The 17,446-nt window shown below is 49.8% G+C and overlaps 2 protein-coding genes across 2 annotated transcripts; one reads left to right on the top strand and one right to left on the bottom strand.

Moving 5' to 3' along the window:
• Nucleotides 1-2,630: 2,630 nt before the first annotated feature.
• On the bottom strand, nucleotides 2,631-3,971 carry psoB (hydrolase psoB; the record flags this gene model as incomplete). The annotated part of the gene is made up of 1 exon (XM_056923990.1): nucleotides 2,631-3,971. The coding sequence occupies one exon, from the start codon at nucleotides 3,969-3,971 to the stop codon at nucleotides 2,631-2,633; it is 1,341 nt and encodes a 446-aa protein (XP_056776716.1).
• A 428-nt stretch (nucleotides 3,972-4,399) lies between these two features.
• Nucleotides 4,400-16,739, top strand: nrps14 (PKS-NRPS hybrid synthetase psoA; the record flags this gene model as incomplete). The annotated part of the gene is made up of 5 exons (XM_056923989.1): nucleotides 4,400-10,654; nucleotides 10,719-11,775; nucleotides 11,843-12,121; nucleotides 12,188-12,283; nucleotides 12,352-16,739. The coding sequence occupies 5 exons, from the start codon at nucleotides 4,400-4,402 to the stop codon at nucleotides 16,737-16,739; spliced, it is 12,075 nt and encodes a 4,024-aa protein (XP_056776715.1).
• Nucleotides 16,740-17,446: the final 707 nt, after the last annotated feature.

Below are 17,446 nucleotides of genomic sequence, written 5' to 3'. Positions count from 1 at the left end.
AATCTCGCGTGGCTTATCTGGGCATCAAATGGATCTGGTCTCGCCATGTGTTGGGGGGAGCTCTATAGCTACCTTAGGTACCTGAGCTTTTTCAACCGGAAGGCCCCCGGGAGGTCCTAAGGCCCAGACTAATGCACCCAAGACAGCCCCTGCCACGGTGGCTAATCTAATTGGAAGAGCCTAGGCCTCTCAGCTTCGTATCCAGCCGAAAGTACATACTAGGTATGAAAACCTTGGCTCAGCTTAGGGAATCTGACATCTGAACATACATGGGCTGCCAGAAATGGCCTAATGCAAACCCCCAGGGCTTGAAGGCGTATATAGATCGGTTTCAAAAGTCTTTGGCGTTTGCCTTTTTTTTTATAGAAAAAACGCCAAAAGTAGTTCGTGCCGAGTACTCCGTACCAGCTCTTAAGTTCGAATACGCTGTTTTCGACCCCTCTTTTAGAATTGTCCCCCTGTAAACCTTGTGTTTCAAGAAAATAAAAAGTTGGTAGCCGTGTATGTAACTTGGATGGGCAGATCTCGCTGCCCATGCACACTCAGAGAAACCTTATCCAAATGTGAACTCAACCCATGTAGATCAGGTTTCCAGGTACTTTAACTGATATGGCCAATAAAATAGTCAAGTGCTTCACCATATAATGACCCTTCAACAGCAATCACGTTGTTACATTACATCGACTAACACACATTCTTCTAATCCTCTGGTCTGACTAATTTTAGTACTAGGCTGAACGCCCTTTCACGTACGGAGTATTTATCTAATTCGTATTGCCCCACTCTCATATTTGCTGGGGGCTTTTGCTTTCTTCCTATGCATCGATTGGAGCGTAAAAGGGTACAAAATTATTGGAATTATCGAAATTAACCCGGAGGCGAATTTACCAAAAGAAGAAACGAGTGTGAACTCCGGAGTTCAGCATTTCCCACCAAGCGAAGTCAGTCAATTTGATCGCGCACTGTTCGCGCTATCGACCCGAGAACGACATTGCGGAGTTCCTCGTGCGTGAATCTGCATAGTGGTGGAGAATGGAAAGCAAGACTCAAGCTGGACAGTGATTGGTTCGCTCGCATGGGCACTGTATGAGTGCAGGTGTGGAGAATGGTATCTCGTCGGTCGCATTTCCTATTTTTTACCCTAGATAAGTTGAGATGGTTTAGGAGCTTCCTCTAGTTCAACCCGATAACAAACCTCAACACTCGGCCTGCGATAATTGCCGAGTAAAAAGGTGCGTGGCGCGAGATCTCAAATTCTGAAAGGCTTTAGTATACATTTATAGCCCCCGGTCGAGACGGCTAGTTGGGACAATCGAAACGTGTCGAATAGATCTGCTGCAGCGGCTGGCCGATCTCCCGCGGAGGGCCCTGCTGAATTCAATGGATCCGCATGGAGTAGACAATAATTATATTGGGCTCGGGAAGGCAATGCATCGAGTCCAAGGTGAATGATGTTCAAGGGAGTCTCGGCTTGGCCCAAACACCTCACTCCTGTCGGGTTTGGCAACATGATAGCTTGTATCTCTCTGTCCTTTTTCACAGAATTGTGCATCGATCCGAGTATACCATTTTCGACGGTCAGACAAGCGTTTCTCAGACATCGAGTCAGACATTGAGTTGAATAGAGATAGCCCTCGTAAAAGATTTATCATCCCATGACATTTGTTGAGATAGAACATCAAATTTGAGAGTGTTTGTGACTCACGGAATTGTTACTAGGGATCATACCCTCGGGGGCTTTGCTAGGATTTGGTATGCCGATCATTGCAGATCATTGCCGGCTCAACTAAACCTACATCCCGAGCTGAATGTAATGCGCATAGCTGATAGTTTGATGTTTGCTATACTACATAAACGTAGCATGACAGTAAAGATTTTAATATCAACTACATATATATATGCATACTATATGTACTGTGATGCTGTGCTGTAACATCGTGATTCATTTGAAAGAATATTTTACCGCTATTTTTACTTTAGTAACGGTTCAAATGTTCCAAGCTTTAATAGCAAGATTTATCGAACGGTTTAACCATTTGACCACAAATGAATATTTCCTACTTTATAGTTGAATATTATTTAAAATGACCTTATTTAACATGCGCTCGCACGTAATTCGCGCTATCGCGGGGATCTGTTGAACTTACATAGAAGAAATGGGGTTTCATGCTAGTATGGAAACGGGGCCTTCACACCAGCAAGCTGCATTGGAAATGTGAGAACTTTACTACATGTATTAGATAAGGTACTCAAGGGATACCTTTTTGGAGTACATTTTATTCAAGTTCCCAATTGTCGTGAAGTACTACTAGTATTGATTGTAAGGCCCCCGCGTAGAGTCACGAGCCAAGATATATATCATTACCAGTAGTACGTCGAACATGGAACATTCCAAATGTTTTTTTCCTTCTAAGGTATTTTCTTAATGGAAATTTGTTAGAATTAATTGAAACAGTTTCAGATTAACCTAGATAATAAATGTGTACCTATCGAGCATAAACATACGCTACTCGAAACAAGTCGCGTGCGCACATCTCATAGGTGACAGAACACCGTGACCGCTCTGAAAGGAACAACCTTGAAACAAGCGCAATGACACATGCAATTAGAACAACAAACTTTGGAACTACCTAAGGCAAAGATTTCTCTCCCTTTCGATCAATCTTCAAAACCTCGTCCAACCATTCAAACGTCTTGTCATGGACCGATGAAATAGCCGCCACCTTAGCCTGCAACCCCCCTGAGCCCACCCCCTTAGCCACCCACAGTTTAGCATTTCCGGGATGCAGCCGACTAAGAACGTCGTAGATCTTCGTGGCATTTCCCTGGGCAGGAAAATACGCCCAGTCCGCTGCCCCAGTGACAAATACGGGACACTTGACATCGGCTAAGTACTCACCCTGCTCTCCATCCCCACGCAGGGAGAACTTTTTGAACGCACGCGTCGCCTGTGCATACGTCGGCAATCCCAAAGCAAATCGCGCATGTGCGAATTCAAATCGCGTGCGAAAGTGTACTTTGCCCATCGAGCGGATGACGCGGTCAAAAAAGCGATCGCCTAGTCGATCCCAAGCCTTCAAGAATACAGGGGGGATACGCGAATCGGCAATGTCCCACATGTCGTAAAAGCCGTCCATCGCAATGCATGCTTTGATCCGGGGATCAGCTGCGCCGCGTAGCGCAAAATAAGCGCCCATTGATTCGCCAAAGATAGATACCCGATCGAGATCGAGATGGAGTTGTTGGTTTTCTTCGCTGTATTCCCACAGCCGATTGAGGACGGGACGGATGACAGCCTCCCAGTCATGTCGCATATAGGAACCCTTGGGTGCTTGGGCTGGGAAGCCAGCTTGTTGGTCTAGTCGCCTGTGGAATATTCCCTGACCGGGACCGTCAAATGTGAGAACGGCGTACCCGCGCCGACGAGCGCCGGCGGCAATGTAAAAGTAGAGCTCCTCTTGAGTGGAATCAAAGCCGCCGCTGTTGACCACGACGGGGATGGGCTCCTTTGATCCCGCCTGTCGCAATGGCATGAACAGGTACGCAGGAAGCGTCAAGCCATTCTCGTAGGGGATTTCGAGCGAGAGGACTTCGCCTCCATGGCCCGCCGGGTCGGCCAGCAGAGCAAACCCACGCTGGAAGTTGCGCACGCTATGCTCCAGCGTATCCAGAAGTCGGGCGTCCTTGGGAGTGCAGTGCAGCATGTACTCGGCTGCGCGAAAATAGTTCCCTGACCGAATCCATGCCCAGCGAGCGGCTTCGCGATCTCCGCGCTCCTCTGCAGCGGCAGCGACGGCTTCTGCTTTGCGTGCTGCCGCGACCCAGGCGTCGAACCAGCTCTCGGCATCATGATTTTTGATACATGCAATTGCTTCGAGGCATTCACCGATGTCGCATCCCTCGAAGGGAGCGGTACCTAACACTCGAAGAAATTCAAAGTGGAAGAAATCCGAGTCAAAAAAGGTATACATTGTGATTGTGACTCTGCAACCTAAGAGTGGGAACCAAGAGCATAATACCATACCGATATCTGCTAATATTATTGCTCAATGCAAGAAAACAAACCATTCGGCCTAAGCAGGTTCGGCATCGGCCTCCGATGCCCACTCGCTGGGGCTGACTGGGGGCTAAATTGTGGCCCCGGCTTAGGGCTGTCGGATCGGCTTCACTGCCCCAAATGAACGATGCGAAAAACAAAAAGACCTCCGATTGAGACCGAGGATCAGAAATGGCCTAGTTTGTATCCAGTAATTTCTCCCAGCTCTGATAATGATGATATTTATATAGACAGGCTAGCGCTAATCCTTCCCAGTTACAAATCACACTATACTAGCTCTACATGTGAGCGTACATACATCTAGATTGCATCGGTACAACCCACTCGTTCATTCAACTGAATATGGATACCCAAAATCTTGAACCAATTGCCATTATCGGCAGCTCTTGCAGGTTCCCTGGCGGGGCATCTACGCCCTCCAAACTGTGGAAGCTGTTGCATTATCCCCGTGATGTCCTTTGCCCAATTCCCGCCGAGCGATTTGACCCAGCCGGCTTCTATCATCAAAATGGTGAACACCATGGTACTTCAAACGTGCGTCATTCATATCTCCTGGAAGAGGACCCGTGTGTCTTCGACGCCCCCTTCTTCTCTCTGAATGCCCGCGAGGCAGAGGCCATGGACCCCCAGCACCGCGTCTTGCTGGAAACTGTATATGAATGCTTAGAGAATGGAGGAACCAGCATTCAAGACCTTCAAAGCACCCAGACGGGGGTCTACGTTGGCCTCATGACCAACGACTACCACGACATCCACCTCCGTGACATGGAAACAATTCCCAAATACAGCGGCACAGGCACCACGCGAAGCATCCTCAGCAACCGTGTCTCGTATTTCTTCAACTGGAAGGGCCCTAGTATGACAATTGATACAGCTTGCTCATCATCTCTGGTTGCCGTCCATCTGGCGGTACAAAGTCTGCGATCAGGAGAGACCCCTGTGGCGATTGCAGCTGGTGCGAATTTGATATTCGGACCCGAAATGTACATTATTGAATCAAAGCTGCACATGCTCTCACCTCAGGGCCGATCCCGAATGTGGGACGACAAGGCAGACGGATACGGACGTGGAGAAGGTGTTGCTGCAGTAATGCTGAAAACACTGTCAGCCGCCATCCGCGATGGAGATCACATCGAGTGCATTATTCGCAACACTGGTGTCAATCAAGATGGTCGCACCCCTGGAATTACTATGCCAAGTCCTCTCAGCCAGGAGGCATTGATCCGCGACACATACCGTGATGCCGGCCTCGACTTGACTCGAAAAGAAGATCGTCCACAATTCTTCGAGGCCCACGGGACCGGAACGCCTGTCGGTGATCCTCTTGAAGCAGAGGCAATCCATCGTGCCTTCTTTGGAGACCAAGCCATGCCTTCGGTTGACGAACCAAACATCCTCCATGTTGGCGGAATCAAGACTGTCATTGGACATCTAGAAGGTGCCGCAGGATTGGCAGGTCTGCTCAAGACATCGTTGGCACTCCAGCACAAGGTCATTCCACCCAATATGCATCTGGACCAGTTAAATCCCAAAGTGGTCCCTTTTACAAAGAACTTGCGCATACCACAGCAACCAATCGCATGGCCTACTGTCTCTGATGGAGCCGTACGCCGTGCCAGTGTGAACAGTTTCGGGTTCGGTGGTACCAACGCCCATGCCATCCTGGAGAGCTACGATGTCGACCGAGATGAGACCTCACCCGAGCCATCTCTCTCGCTAGGAGTCACGCCGTATGTATTCTCTGCCAACTCAGACTCATCACTAGTCGGTTCAGTGAAGGCGTTTATAGCTCATGTGGCAGAAATAGACATTTCTGCACGCCTTCTGGATTTAGCATGGACATTACAAACCAAGAGAACCGAACTCCCAATCCGAAAGAGCTTTTCAGGGGCAACCAAGGAACAGCTTCTCGAGAACATGCGTAATGCTGTCTTAGCCGTGGAGAAGACCCCAACAGCTGTTTTTGGGACTAAAGCGCTGGCCCTTGGCCAAAATCCTAAAATATTGGGAGTCTTCACGGGGCAGGGAGCACAGTGGCCATCTATGGGCGCGGAACTTCTACGCACATCCAAGAGATTTGCCGATTCCATCCAAACAATGGAGCAATCTCTTGATGAGCTAGCCGATGGCCCGGAGTGGTCGCTCCACCAGGAGATGAGTGCGGCCGGATCCAACTCCAAAGTCCATTTGGCCCAGATCTCCCAACCATTGTGTACGGCGGTACAAATCGCGTTGGTCGATCTTCTGCGTGACGTAAATGTCCAATTTTCTGCAGTCGTGGGCCACTCGTCTGGTGAGATTGGTGCTGCTTATGCTGCGGGTATCATTTCCCTCCAAGACGCCATCCGCGTAGCATACTATAGGGGTGTGCACGCCAAACATGCTGCTGGTACATTATCCCAAGGAGGTAGCATGATGGCTGTAGGAACATCATTTACTGAAGCTCAAGAACTGTGCAATGATACCCAATTCTGTGGGCGCTTGGTCGTGGCAGCGAGCAATGGGCCTTCAACCGTGACAATTTCCGGAGATAAGGACGCGATTGACGAGCTCAAGGCCCAGCTTGATCAGAAAGGTACCTTTGCTCGTGTCCTCAAGGTCGATAAAGCCTACCATTCACACCATATGCTGCCATGCGCTGCTCCCTATCTGAACTCACTGAACGGCTGCGGCATTCAAGTCGAGCCTCCAAATGGTGCTTGCTGGGTTTCGAGTGTTCATGGCGAGACCATGCGCTCAGGAAGCACTGGATTTGAAGAGCTTTCAGGAAAGTACTGGATTGATAATATGGCACAGCCTGTTCTATTCTCCCAAGCCGTTGAAAAGGCCGTGCTGGACCATGGCCCGTTCGATGTCGCTATTGAAATTGGACCGCATGCCGCATTGAAGGGACCAACAACACAGACTATCAAAGCATTGACAGATGCTACTATCCCATATCACGGCTCACTCAATCGGGGAGAGCGTGATGATATCGCATTTTCATCATTGGTGGGATTCCTGTGGGAGCGATTCGCGTCTCGAGGAGTTCAACTGGGACAATTCACAGAATCCCTCACGGATCGTGCCCCTGCCCTGTGCAAAAATCTTCCCGGGTACCAATGGGATCATCGACAGCGGTACTGGAAGGAATCACGTCTGTCAAAAAATTTCCGACAACGTTCTCGCAGAGTGCATCAACTCCTTGGAACAGCATGCTTAGATAATGTGGATGGATACGATCTCCGTTGGCGCAACATTCTTCATCTCGATGAGATGCCCTGGACGCGCGGCCACAAATTTCAAGACCAGATCCTTTTCCCAGCAGCTGGCCATGTGGCCCTTGCTCTGGAAGCATCGAAATCGCTCTCCGCTGGCAAAAATGTCCACCTAATTGAGCTGGAGAACATTTCTATCGGCAAAGCCATAACACTCGAGGAGTCAGGCCCTGGGGTCGAGATTCTCTTCTGTTTGAAACGCATCCAGTCTACGAACACGAAAATTGTCACAGATTTTGCCTGTTATTCATGCCCTGATAATGGCGGCAGAGCCATGAACCAATGCTCCAGCGGTCGAATGACGCTGTTCTTGAGCGATGAACAGATTGGCACACATGTTCTTCCCAATCTTCTTCCGCCTCGCCCTGAGGCCATCCCTGGCCTTGTCCCCGTGGATACTGAGGATTTCTATGACTCGATGAACCATATTGGGTTGGACTATACCGAAATGTTCCGCAAGATGGAGAATATTTGTCGGTCCAGAAATTACGCCACCTCCACCACCACTAAGCCAATGATGGACCAAGACTATACCGAGGAGCTGATCGTGCACCCCGCCCTTCTTGACATATGTTTTCAAACGGTGATTGCAGCCTTTTGCTATCCAGGCGATGGCTCCTTCTGGACTCCATATCTCCCAACCAGCATCGAGAGTATCAGGGTGAGTCCCCTTGCTTGCATTGGTGAGCAGGATGATTCTCGAGTCGACATCGAGGCAAACATAACGGAGGATTCTGCCGTGAGCATAGTCGGAAGCCTGGGTGCGTATAGTTCCAACGGGGAGCAGCTCATCCAACTCGAGGGGCTTATGTGCCGCTCTTTTGCAAAGGAGACAGCTGCAACTGACCGATTATTGTTTGCGGAGACTATTTGGAAGCCAGCAGTGGCCCCGGTGGAAGATGGCCTGTCGACGGCATTGGAGTCACACAAAGATGACCCAGAGGAACTTGATGCAGTTGAGACCAATGAGCGCGTGGCATTCTACTACCTCCGCACTCTTCTCGAAAAATTTACTGCAGAGCAAGTGTCGAAGTTTGAATGGTGGTACCAGCGTCTGTTCGAATTCGGCAACCATCTACTTCCAATTGTGAAGAGCGGTAGCCACCATTCACTTAAAGCTGAGTGGTTTTCGGACACATACACCACGGTGCAGGGTCTGGTGAAGAGATTTCCCGATCAAATTGATTTGCAGTTGGTGATGGAAGTGGGTGAGAACCTCCCCTCCTACGTGTGTGGCACTGTCCCACTGCTGGAAGTGATGCTTAAGGAGGAGCGTCTGACACGTCTCTACCAAACTGGACTTGGTGTCCCTCAAGTCAACAGGGAGCTTTCGAACATTGCAAAGCAGCTTTCCCACCAATCTCCAAACATGAAGATCCTTGAGATTGGTGCAGGGACTGGCGGTATGACACTCGACGTATTGAAGGAGATTGATGGGTCTTTCGGATCTTACACTTTCACTGATATTTCCACGGGATTCTTCGAGAAGGCACAAGCGCGACTGGAGGAATATAGCCATGGAAAAATGATCTTCAGTGCACTGGATATCGAGAAGGACCCAGTCACCCAGGGCTATACGGAGGGGTCGTATGATGTGATCATCGCGTCGAATGTCCTGCACGCTACTCGTGAGTTGCGGGTAACAATTGAAAATACGCGTCGTTTATTGCGCCCAGGCGGCTACCTTCTGTTGAATGAGGTTACAGGAGACATGCTGCGACTGAAGTTTATCATGTCCGGTCTGCCAGGCTGGTGGCTGGGTGGTGATGATGGCCGTAGATACTCGCCAACAATCAATCCGCTACAATGGGACCAGATTCTCAGTGATTCAGGTTTCTCTGGAGTAGACGTGATCCGACAGGACTACTTGGACTCTCGCAAGCATTCTCTCTCTCTCATTGTGTCCCAGGCCATTGATGAGATGGTAGAGTTCCTGCGAGAGCCACTGCTGTGCCCATACATGGCGCCCGATGTCCAAGATTTATTCATTGTCGGAGGGAAGACCCTTCGCGTTTCCCAAATGGTCAAGGGGTTGGCAAGCCAACTTCGCAGCTGGAACTCGGAGATCACCCTCACAGACAGTCTCCTTGCTTTGCAGGATGCCGCCCCCGAGCCCGGATTTACTGTTGTGTGCTTGGACGATCTCGATGAACCCATACTGGAGACTACCACACCCGAGAAGCTCAAGGCCCTCCAATTCCTCTTCTCCAATGCAAAGCATGTCCTGTACGTTACTCGGGGTGCCTATCAAGATTCGCCTTATTCAATGGCAATCTATGGGCTTGGCCGTACCATGACATTTGAGAACCCGGACCTCAAGTTGCAATTCCTTGATATCGCCCAACAGTCTGATATCAATGCTCGAATCATTGCAGAGGAACTACTTCGACTTGTAGCTGCCGAGACATTGGACGCATCATACCTGTGGACACCAGAGCCTGAGGTGGCATATGTCTCCTGCCAGAAGCAGATTCCGCGTGTGGTGTCCAACCGCCAACTCAATGACAAGTTGAACTCAGATCGACGCCTAATCACCGAGTCAGCTATCGCATCAGAATGGCAGATTGTCATTGACAACTTGAACGGTGACCTCTCTAGGGGAGTGGCCAGAAAGAGCCTTTTGGCATCATCGCCGGCTGATTCAACGTTCGACGCCCTGTTTTCCCTGGTGCACCCAATGAAGGGCACGGATGGCCGTCCACAGTTTCTATCTGTTGGTAAAATGCACAACTCGTCCCAGGTTGTGGCTGCTGTCACCTCAGAGCTTGCCTCCAGCACAGTGGTCTCCGCGAGCAACCTTCTCGTCCTTCCACAGCAGCAAAATTTGGATATGCCAGACGTACTCAGATTATCTAGCATGTGGCTCCAGGCACAAAAGCTTATGTCACTCACTCCATCTTTGGGCCGTATCATTCTACATGAACCTGATATGATGTTCGCCGGTCTTGCACGGTCACTGGCGATGGAATCAGGAATCGAGTTGACTTTCACGACGACAGACCCCACAGTACGAAAGACAAAATCGTGGCTCTTGTTGCACCCATACGGGCCAAAGTCTCAATTTAGCGGGGACATATGGACCAGGGCAAATGTGTTCATCAGCTTCACACCGATCCCAGAGCAGCTGCATGCTCAAATTGCAGGCCGGCTAGGAGACCGATGTCTTGTTCTCTCAACTAACCAGCTCCAGCCTTTCCCCTCCAACGCCCTACAGGGAGTTGAGACTATCTTTAGGGCTGTGGCATGGGCATGCACCCAACCGGCAGAGGAGGACTCTACCACTGGGCTTGTGGTTAATATCAAAGAACTGGACTCTGATCACGTCGTATCTCGTCTCCAGGTGGGTCGCCTCGAAAACAGCAGATTGTTTCCTATACTTTCCTATACTAAGTGCTATTTTGCAGGATACATTTGCGGTTGTCGACTGGACGGCAAACTCACCAGTCACGGTGCACGTTCGCCCAACGGTGACTGACGGCTTGTTCTCGGCTCATAAAACGTACATCTTGTTCGGGCTCAGCGGTGATATTGGTCGCTCAGTCGCGGATTACATGGCGGACCATGGTGCGCGTCATATTATTCTAACTAGTCGTCGTCCTCCGAATGTGGAAGGCTGGGTGGAGCGGCTCAAAGACCGGGGCGCTACTGTGAAGTTGCTCGCAAACGACATCACGAACAAAGAGCAGACTAAGGCCCTCATTGAGCAAGTCAAGACCACCATGCACCCGATCGGAGGAGTCGTGAACGGCGCTATGGTACTTCAGGACAAGCTTTTCTCGAATATGGATATCGAGGACTGGAATGCCGCTGTGAAACCGAAGATTGACGGATCTCGTCACTTGGACGAGTGTTTCTCTACTGACCAGTCCTTGGAATTTTTCATCATGCTCTCTTCACTCGCCAGCGTGATCGGTAACAGCGGGCAGTCGAACTACAATGCTGGAAACATGTATTGCTGCGCCTTGGCTGCCAACCGCCGAAAGCGAGGACTGGCCGCTTCGGTCATTGATATAGGAAAGATTGTGGGAATTGGATATGTCGCCCGCAACCAAAAAGCTGTGATTTCACTACGTTCTCACAAGTTCCAGCCCATATCCGAGCCACTATTTCACCACATGTTCGCCGAGGCCGTTATCTCAGGGCGACCTGGCTCGGGCCGTCAGCCCGTGTTGACTAGTGGCATGCAGAAGCGTCTGGGTCTTGCAGAGGAGGACTCAGCACCTCCTTTGTGGCTAAGCAATCCCCGCTTCTCTCACATGAAGTGGGAGGATAAGAAAGTGCTGGCCGGAGACGCGAACGCCTCGGCATCTCCCAGAATCCCTGTGATGGATCAACTCAAGGCGGCCTCACAGGCTGACCAAGCTGAGTCGATCCTTTGTACTTCGTTCGCCAGTCGTCTCGCAACCATACTGCAGATGTCGGTCGATTCAGTCGCCCAAGACACCCCATTGGTGGATGTCGGTACGTGTTCTTCTTCTCTTCTGTATTTTAATCCCGATCAGTTATGCCAACTAACCATGCTATTTAGGAATCGACTCTCTCATTGCGGTAGAGGTGCGCTCCTGGTTTCTCAAGGAGCTGAATGTGGATGTGCCAGTACTGAAGGTTATCGGCGGCTCGTCAATTCGGGACATATGTCGCGATGTTTTGGGCAAGTTGTCTCTCACTTTCGAGACTTCTGACTCTCAGGACAGCCCACCGGCAGCTAGCCCACCGGTGATGAGCGTAACAATGGTTGAGAAAGAAAAGAATTCTATTGTGGATGTGGTGGAAATTATACAGTCGAATGCCGAGACATTTACTCAAGGTAAAGAGTTATTGCTTGTGTCATAGCTTAGTATATCCCTTGTTGACGACAATCGCTGTTATATAGATGAGCTTGAATCAAGTATCGATCTTTCTCTTGCCACACCATCCAACGAATCAGTGACCGAGTACAGGAGCATCCCTACACCTGGGTCAAGTGCAGGTATTTGATCACTTCATTTTCCCGAGAATTATCTTTTAGAAGAATTTCAAATTTGACTACTTGAGTAGATACTGAAGGCGAGTCAGCCAACTTTGATGTCGCGAGCTGCATGGGAGATAATATCGCTCCATCGTCATTGCAGGCACCTGCAGCAATTAGAACAGCCCCCCTATCTCACGCTCAAGAGAGGATGTGGCTTGCGCATCGGTATAGTGATGACCCCTCGGCATACAATGTGGCATTTGCCTGGAAACTGCAAGGTAACTTGGACTGTGACCGCTTTGAAGCTGCAATCCAAGAAGTTATTCAACGCCACGAGGCCCTGCATACAGCCTTTGGAGTCAATGCAGCTACCGCTGAGCCCGAGCAATTCACCTTCCATCCGGAGAACTTTATACTCGAAAAAAGGCCTATCGTCCATGAGAAGGATGTTCATGCTCAGTTTCTCGACTTCCGCAACCATGTGTTTGACCTTGACAACGGCCAGACCTTGAAAGCCGCCATCCTGCAGCTGTCAAGAAAAGAGCATGTCTTTATGCTTTGCTACCACCATATAATTATGGACGGAATCAGCCTCCGAACGTTTTTGGGGGATCTAAATCAAGCATATACATCGCCAGGCTTTTGGAAACCAGCGCCGCAGTACCTAGATTATGCGGTCGCCGAAAGAGAGCAACTCAAAGGCCAGGCCATGAAGGAAGACCTCGATTACTGGAAACAGCAATTCGAATCACCGGTCGGATGTCTTCCTCTGCTACCGTTATCTCGAGTTCAATCTCGACCCCCCCTGCGCATCTCCGAGAGCTTCACAACCCATGCTTTCATCAAGCAAGAGACAGTGGCTAAAGTGAAGGCGTGCAGTCGACAGTCTGGATCAACCTCCTTCCACTTCTATGCCGCAGCCTTGCAGGTCCTTCTCTTTCAACTCCTTGATGGCTCGGTCGACGACTTTTGTATCGGAATTGCCGACGCAAACCGATACGACGACCGATATGTGGACGCCGTGGGATTCTGTCTAAACTTGCTCCCAGTCAGGCTCCGTGTTTGTGGTCAGGAGACTATATCGCAACTGCTCAAAAAGACTAGAACGTCTATTTACGGTGCACTCGCACACTCCAAGGTTCCCTTTGATGTTCTGTTGGAGGAGCTCAAAGTTCCACGCTCCTCCACATCCAGTCCGTTGTTCCAAGTACTACTGAACTACACCCTCGGCATTCGTGGACCATCCACATTTGCGTCCTGCGCCATGGATATGGTTGAAGTTGAGGACGCGAAAACCGGGTGTGACCTCGTTGTCAGTATTGTTGAGACTGCGGGCCAGGATACCGCGCTCTCCTTTACGATGCCACCTTCTCTGTATCTGGACCAGGATTGTGGCCGTCTGCTTGACATATATGTTGAGCTAGTGGATCAGCTGTCACAGCTTCCCGACAGTATTGTCAGCGAGGTAAATTTGCACTCCCAGTTAGATCCATCGCTAGTCTCAGAAATCGGCAGTGGTCCGGTGGTCGAAGCGTGGGAAGGTTGGGAGACTACAGTTTCCCAGCAGGTAGATGTGGCAATCAAAAGATATCCTGACAATTTTGCTATTAAAATTGGCTTCACAGACACGGAGATTACCTATGGTACGCTCAATAAACTAATTGGCCGAGCCGCGAGGGCGCTGAAGGATCTCAACGTTGAAGATGCTTCTAAGGTGGCCATTCTGAGTGAACCTTCAGTGAACATGATCGTCTTCATCCTCGCCATCCTCCGTGTTGGTGCTGCGTACGTTCCTCTAGACTCTCGAAATCCCCACGAACGTCTGTCTTCGATCATTGGTGACTCGTCGCCTTGTGTTCTGCTCACCGACAGCAAAATGGTCGAACGCGCCTCCGTCCTGGGCGAGGGGCATACCATGCCCGTAAGACAGATGGAGATTTTACTCACAGCAGACTCTCCACATGGTCTGTACGAGGAAAATGAATCTCATGCAGACAAGCCGGCCTTTGTTCTCTACACCAGTGGTTCAACAGGTACTCCGAAGGGGGTTCTACTGGATCATCGCAACTGGGTCAACCAGTTTGCCGCGGTAACTCACCATTATGGACTTTCGCAGGAGAGAGTCTTGCAGCAGAGCTCCCCGGGATTTGACATGGCTATTGAGCAGATTTTTATTGCTCTTTGTAATGGCGGCACCGTTGTCGTGGCCCCCAGCTCGATTCGAGGAGACGCGCTGGGGCTCGCCCAGCTTATCATGGACGAGCGTATCACTTACACGATGGCGGTGCCTTCTGAGTACTCGGCCATAATTCAGCACGGTTATGACTGGCTACGACGCTGCAGCCACTGGAGATACGCATTCTCTGGCGGTGAAAAGGTGACTGATCGCCTGCGGGACGAATTCCAATCCCTTCGCCTGTCACAGCTGCAGCTCATCAATGTATACGGCCCAACAGAGATCACAGTTTCATGCTGTCGCGGCGATGTGCCTTTAGCCATTGACAGTGGTCGCAATGGTAACTACTGTCCAGTCGGGCGCACGATGCCGAATTATCAAGTCCATATTGTTGGACCCGATGGCAGGCCTCTCCCTGCCGGCTTCCCAGGCGAAATTTACATCAGTGGTCTTGCAGTTGGACGAGGCTACCTAAACCAACCCGAATTGTCAGATGCCAAATTCCTCTCGAGTGCAACTCTCCCTGCCGGCTTGTCGGGTCTACCAGAGTCGCATGTGGTCTACCGAACTGGAGACCGTGGACGACTCCTAAACGACAGCTCTTTGGTGTTTCTTGGAAGACTTGAAGGGGACAGCCAGGTTAAAATACGCGGACAACGTGTTGAGCTGGATGAGATCGCACATGCTGTGCTCCAAGCATCTAAAGGAAAGGTCGCCAATGTGCAACTCAGTGTACGTGGAGCTGGCACTGATGCATTCCTCGTGGCCTTTGCAGTCTTTTCCAATGGCGCTCTAGATGAGGGCACTGACCGAACTACTTATTTGAAGCAGTTGCGCCAGAGGATCCCTCTGCCCAGATATATGTGGCCCTCAATCATCGTTTCGATAAACGAAGTACCACTTAGCGTCAACGGGAAGGTTGATAGAAAAGCCCTCGATGCAATTCTGCTACCTGACTCAATCCCTGATGAACAGGCCTTGGTGAATCTCGACGAGAATGAGACGACACTGCTTAGAATGTGGCAGGAGGTCCTTCCAGAAACAGCGTCAAAGGGTCTTATGATCACCAAAGACACTGATTTCTTCGAGGCTGGCGGCAACTCGCTCTCTCTGGTACGACTGCAGGTAGTATTTAGAGAGCAGCTCGAAGTCAACATTCCCCTGGTGGAGTTGGTTGAATCCTGCTCTCTTGAAGCGATGGCTCGGCGACTCTGGTCAAATCATTTGATTTCTTCCAGTCATTTTGTATGGGAAGATGAGGCCAGTGTGCCGGAATCAGAGCATGATTCTGAGTACACTAAACTTGAAGTTGAATCTTCTCGTATGACTGGAAATTCCGGGAAGATCGTGATCCTCACTGGTGCTTCTGGATTCCTTGGAAAACACGTTCTCCAGGGCCTCGTTACATCCTCTGCCGTTTCCGAGGTGCACTGCATTGCCGTTCGCTCCCAAGAGTCCACACAGAAGTTGATATCCATTGGGTCTCCCAAGATCATCATTCATACCGGAGACCTGACTCGCCCCCGTCTGGGGCTCGATATCCCAACGGCTCGGTCACTTGCATCAAGAGCAAACATCATCGTCCACAATGGTGCCGATGTCTCATTCCTGAAATCTTACAGCTCTCTGAAAAAGGCCAATGTGGGTTCAACCGCAGAACTTGTGCGCCTCGCCAAACCACGCCGCATCCCCATCCATTTCGTCTCGTCGGCCGGTGTCGCAGGGTTCGTTCCGCGCGATGAGCTGCCTCTTCGTGAGTTGAGTGTAGCTGCCTATCCACCACCTCAAGATTCAAGTGCACACGGTTATCAGGTCGCAAAGTGGGTGAGTGAACGCCTTCTTGAAAAAGCAAATGAACGGTACAATCTTGATATTGTCCTGCATCGACCAACGGGGATTGTGGGAGAGGAGGCTCCCAACGTCGATATTCTTGGAAATCTCCTTAGCTACTCAAGGAAAGTAGATTTTGCACCGGACATGGATGGCTGGGATGGCTATCTAGATCTCGTCGATGTGGAAACGGTGGCGCAACGAATTGTTTCTCTAAGTCTGTCTGACTCCGACGCAGGAGCAGTTAGTGTGGTTCACACTTGTAGTGCAGATGCCTTTCCAGTTCATGAATTGGGAGAATACCTGGGAAAGTCACAGGGCAGGCCGTTGAACAAATTGCCCATGGCCGAGTGGACTGCGTTGGCCATGGAAGCGGGGATGAACAAGATGGTAGGGATGTATTTGCAGGAGGTGAGCTCCAAGCGCATGGGATGGTATCCGCGGGTGGTTTCGGACTCTGTCAACTAGGGGTATTTGTCCTGTATTCCCCTAGGAGGCTGATTTCACAGTTGAATAATGTACTATCTTCAGATCCCGATGTTTTAAACCTTGTCCAGCAACCAACTATATATATTTATTGCGATATGCATAATGTTATCATTTATTTTTGTCAAATAACAAATTTCTTCTTATAGGATTCTGTAGTAATTTTCAAAAAATATGTACGTAGTAGTGGAGGGGTTGCATGGAGCAGTTTCTCCATTGTCCAGCATCGAGTGGATTATTTGTCCCAAGACGCTAATCTGTTAGGCCAGGAGTCCCGATCCAAGGTGGAGGAAGTGGTTGCTACTGCGAAGGTCCACAAAAAGCATAAGGAAATTAAAATTAAATATGGTGAAAAATGACTATAGTCACTGATTATACTAGCTAAACTAGAATGTAGGACTAAATGGGCTATTAGTCTAGGCTAAGTGCTCGCTAGAGTCGTGGCTCTTCCTGAATTGGTGGCTCCCGCCAGAGTCGTGGCTTTCCTGGATCAGTGGCTCTTACGTTACTAGGCTAACAAGTCGCTTTGAAGCGTGCATTTATTGACGGCTTATGACATAAATAAATACCCAAGAAGCTTATACTTATTACTAGTGGTCCTAGTAATATAAGTATTAATACTATTAATGATTTTATTAACACTACTAGTAACTTTCCTATTAATAGAGCGGTTCTATAAGAGTCTTCTA

This window comes from Penicillium angulare (genome assembly GCF_028827245.1).
Source record: "Penicillium angulare strain IBT 27051 chromosome Unknown utg000005l_segment0_segment0, whole genome shotgun sequence".
Classification (NCBI taxonomy): domain Eukaryota; kingdom Fungi; phylum Ascomycota; class Eurotiomycetes; order Eurotiales; family Aspergillaceae; genus Penicillium; species Penicillium angulare.
The sequence above is the reverse complement of the archived record's forward strand: the minus strand, read 5'-3'. Positions and strand labels throughout refer to the sequence as shown.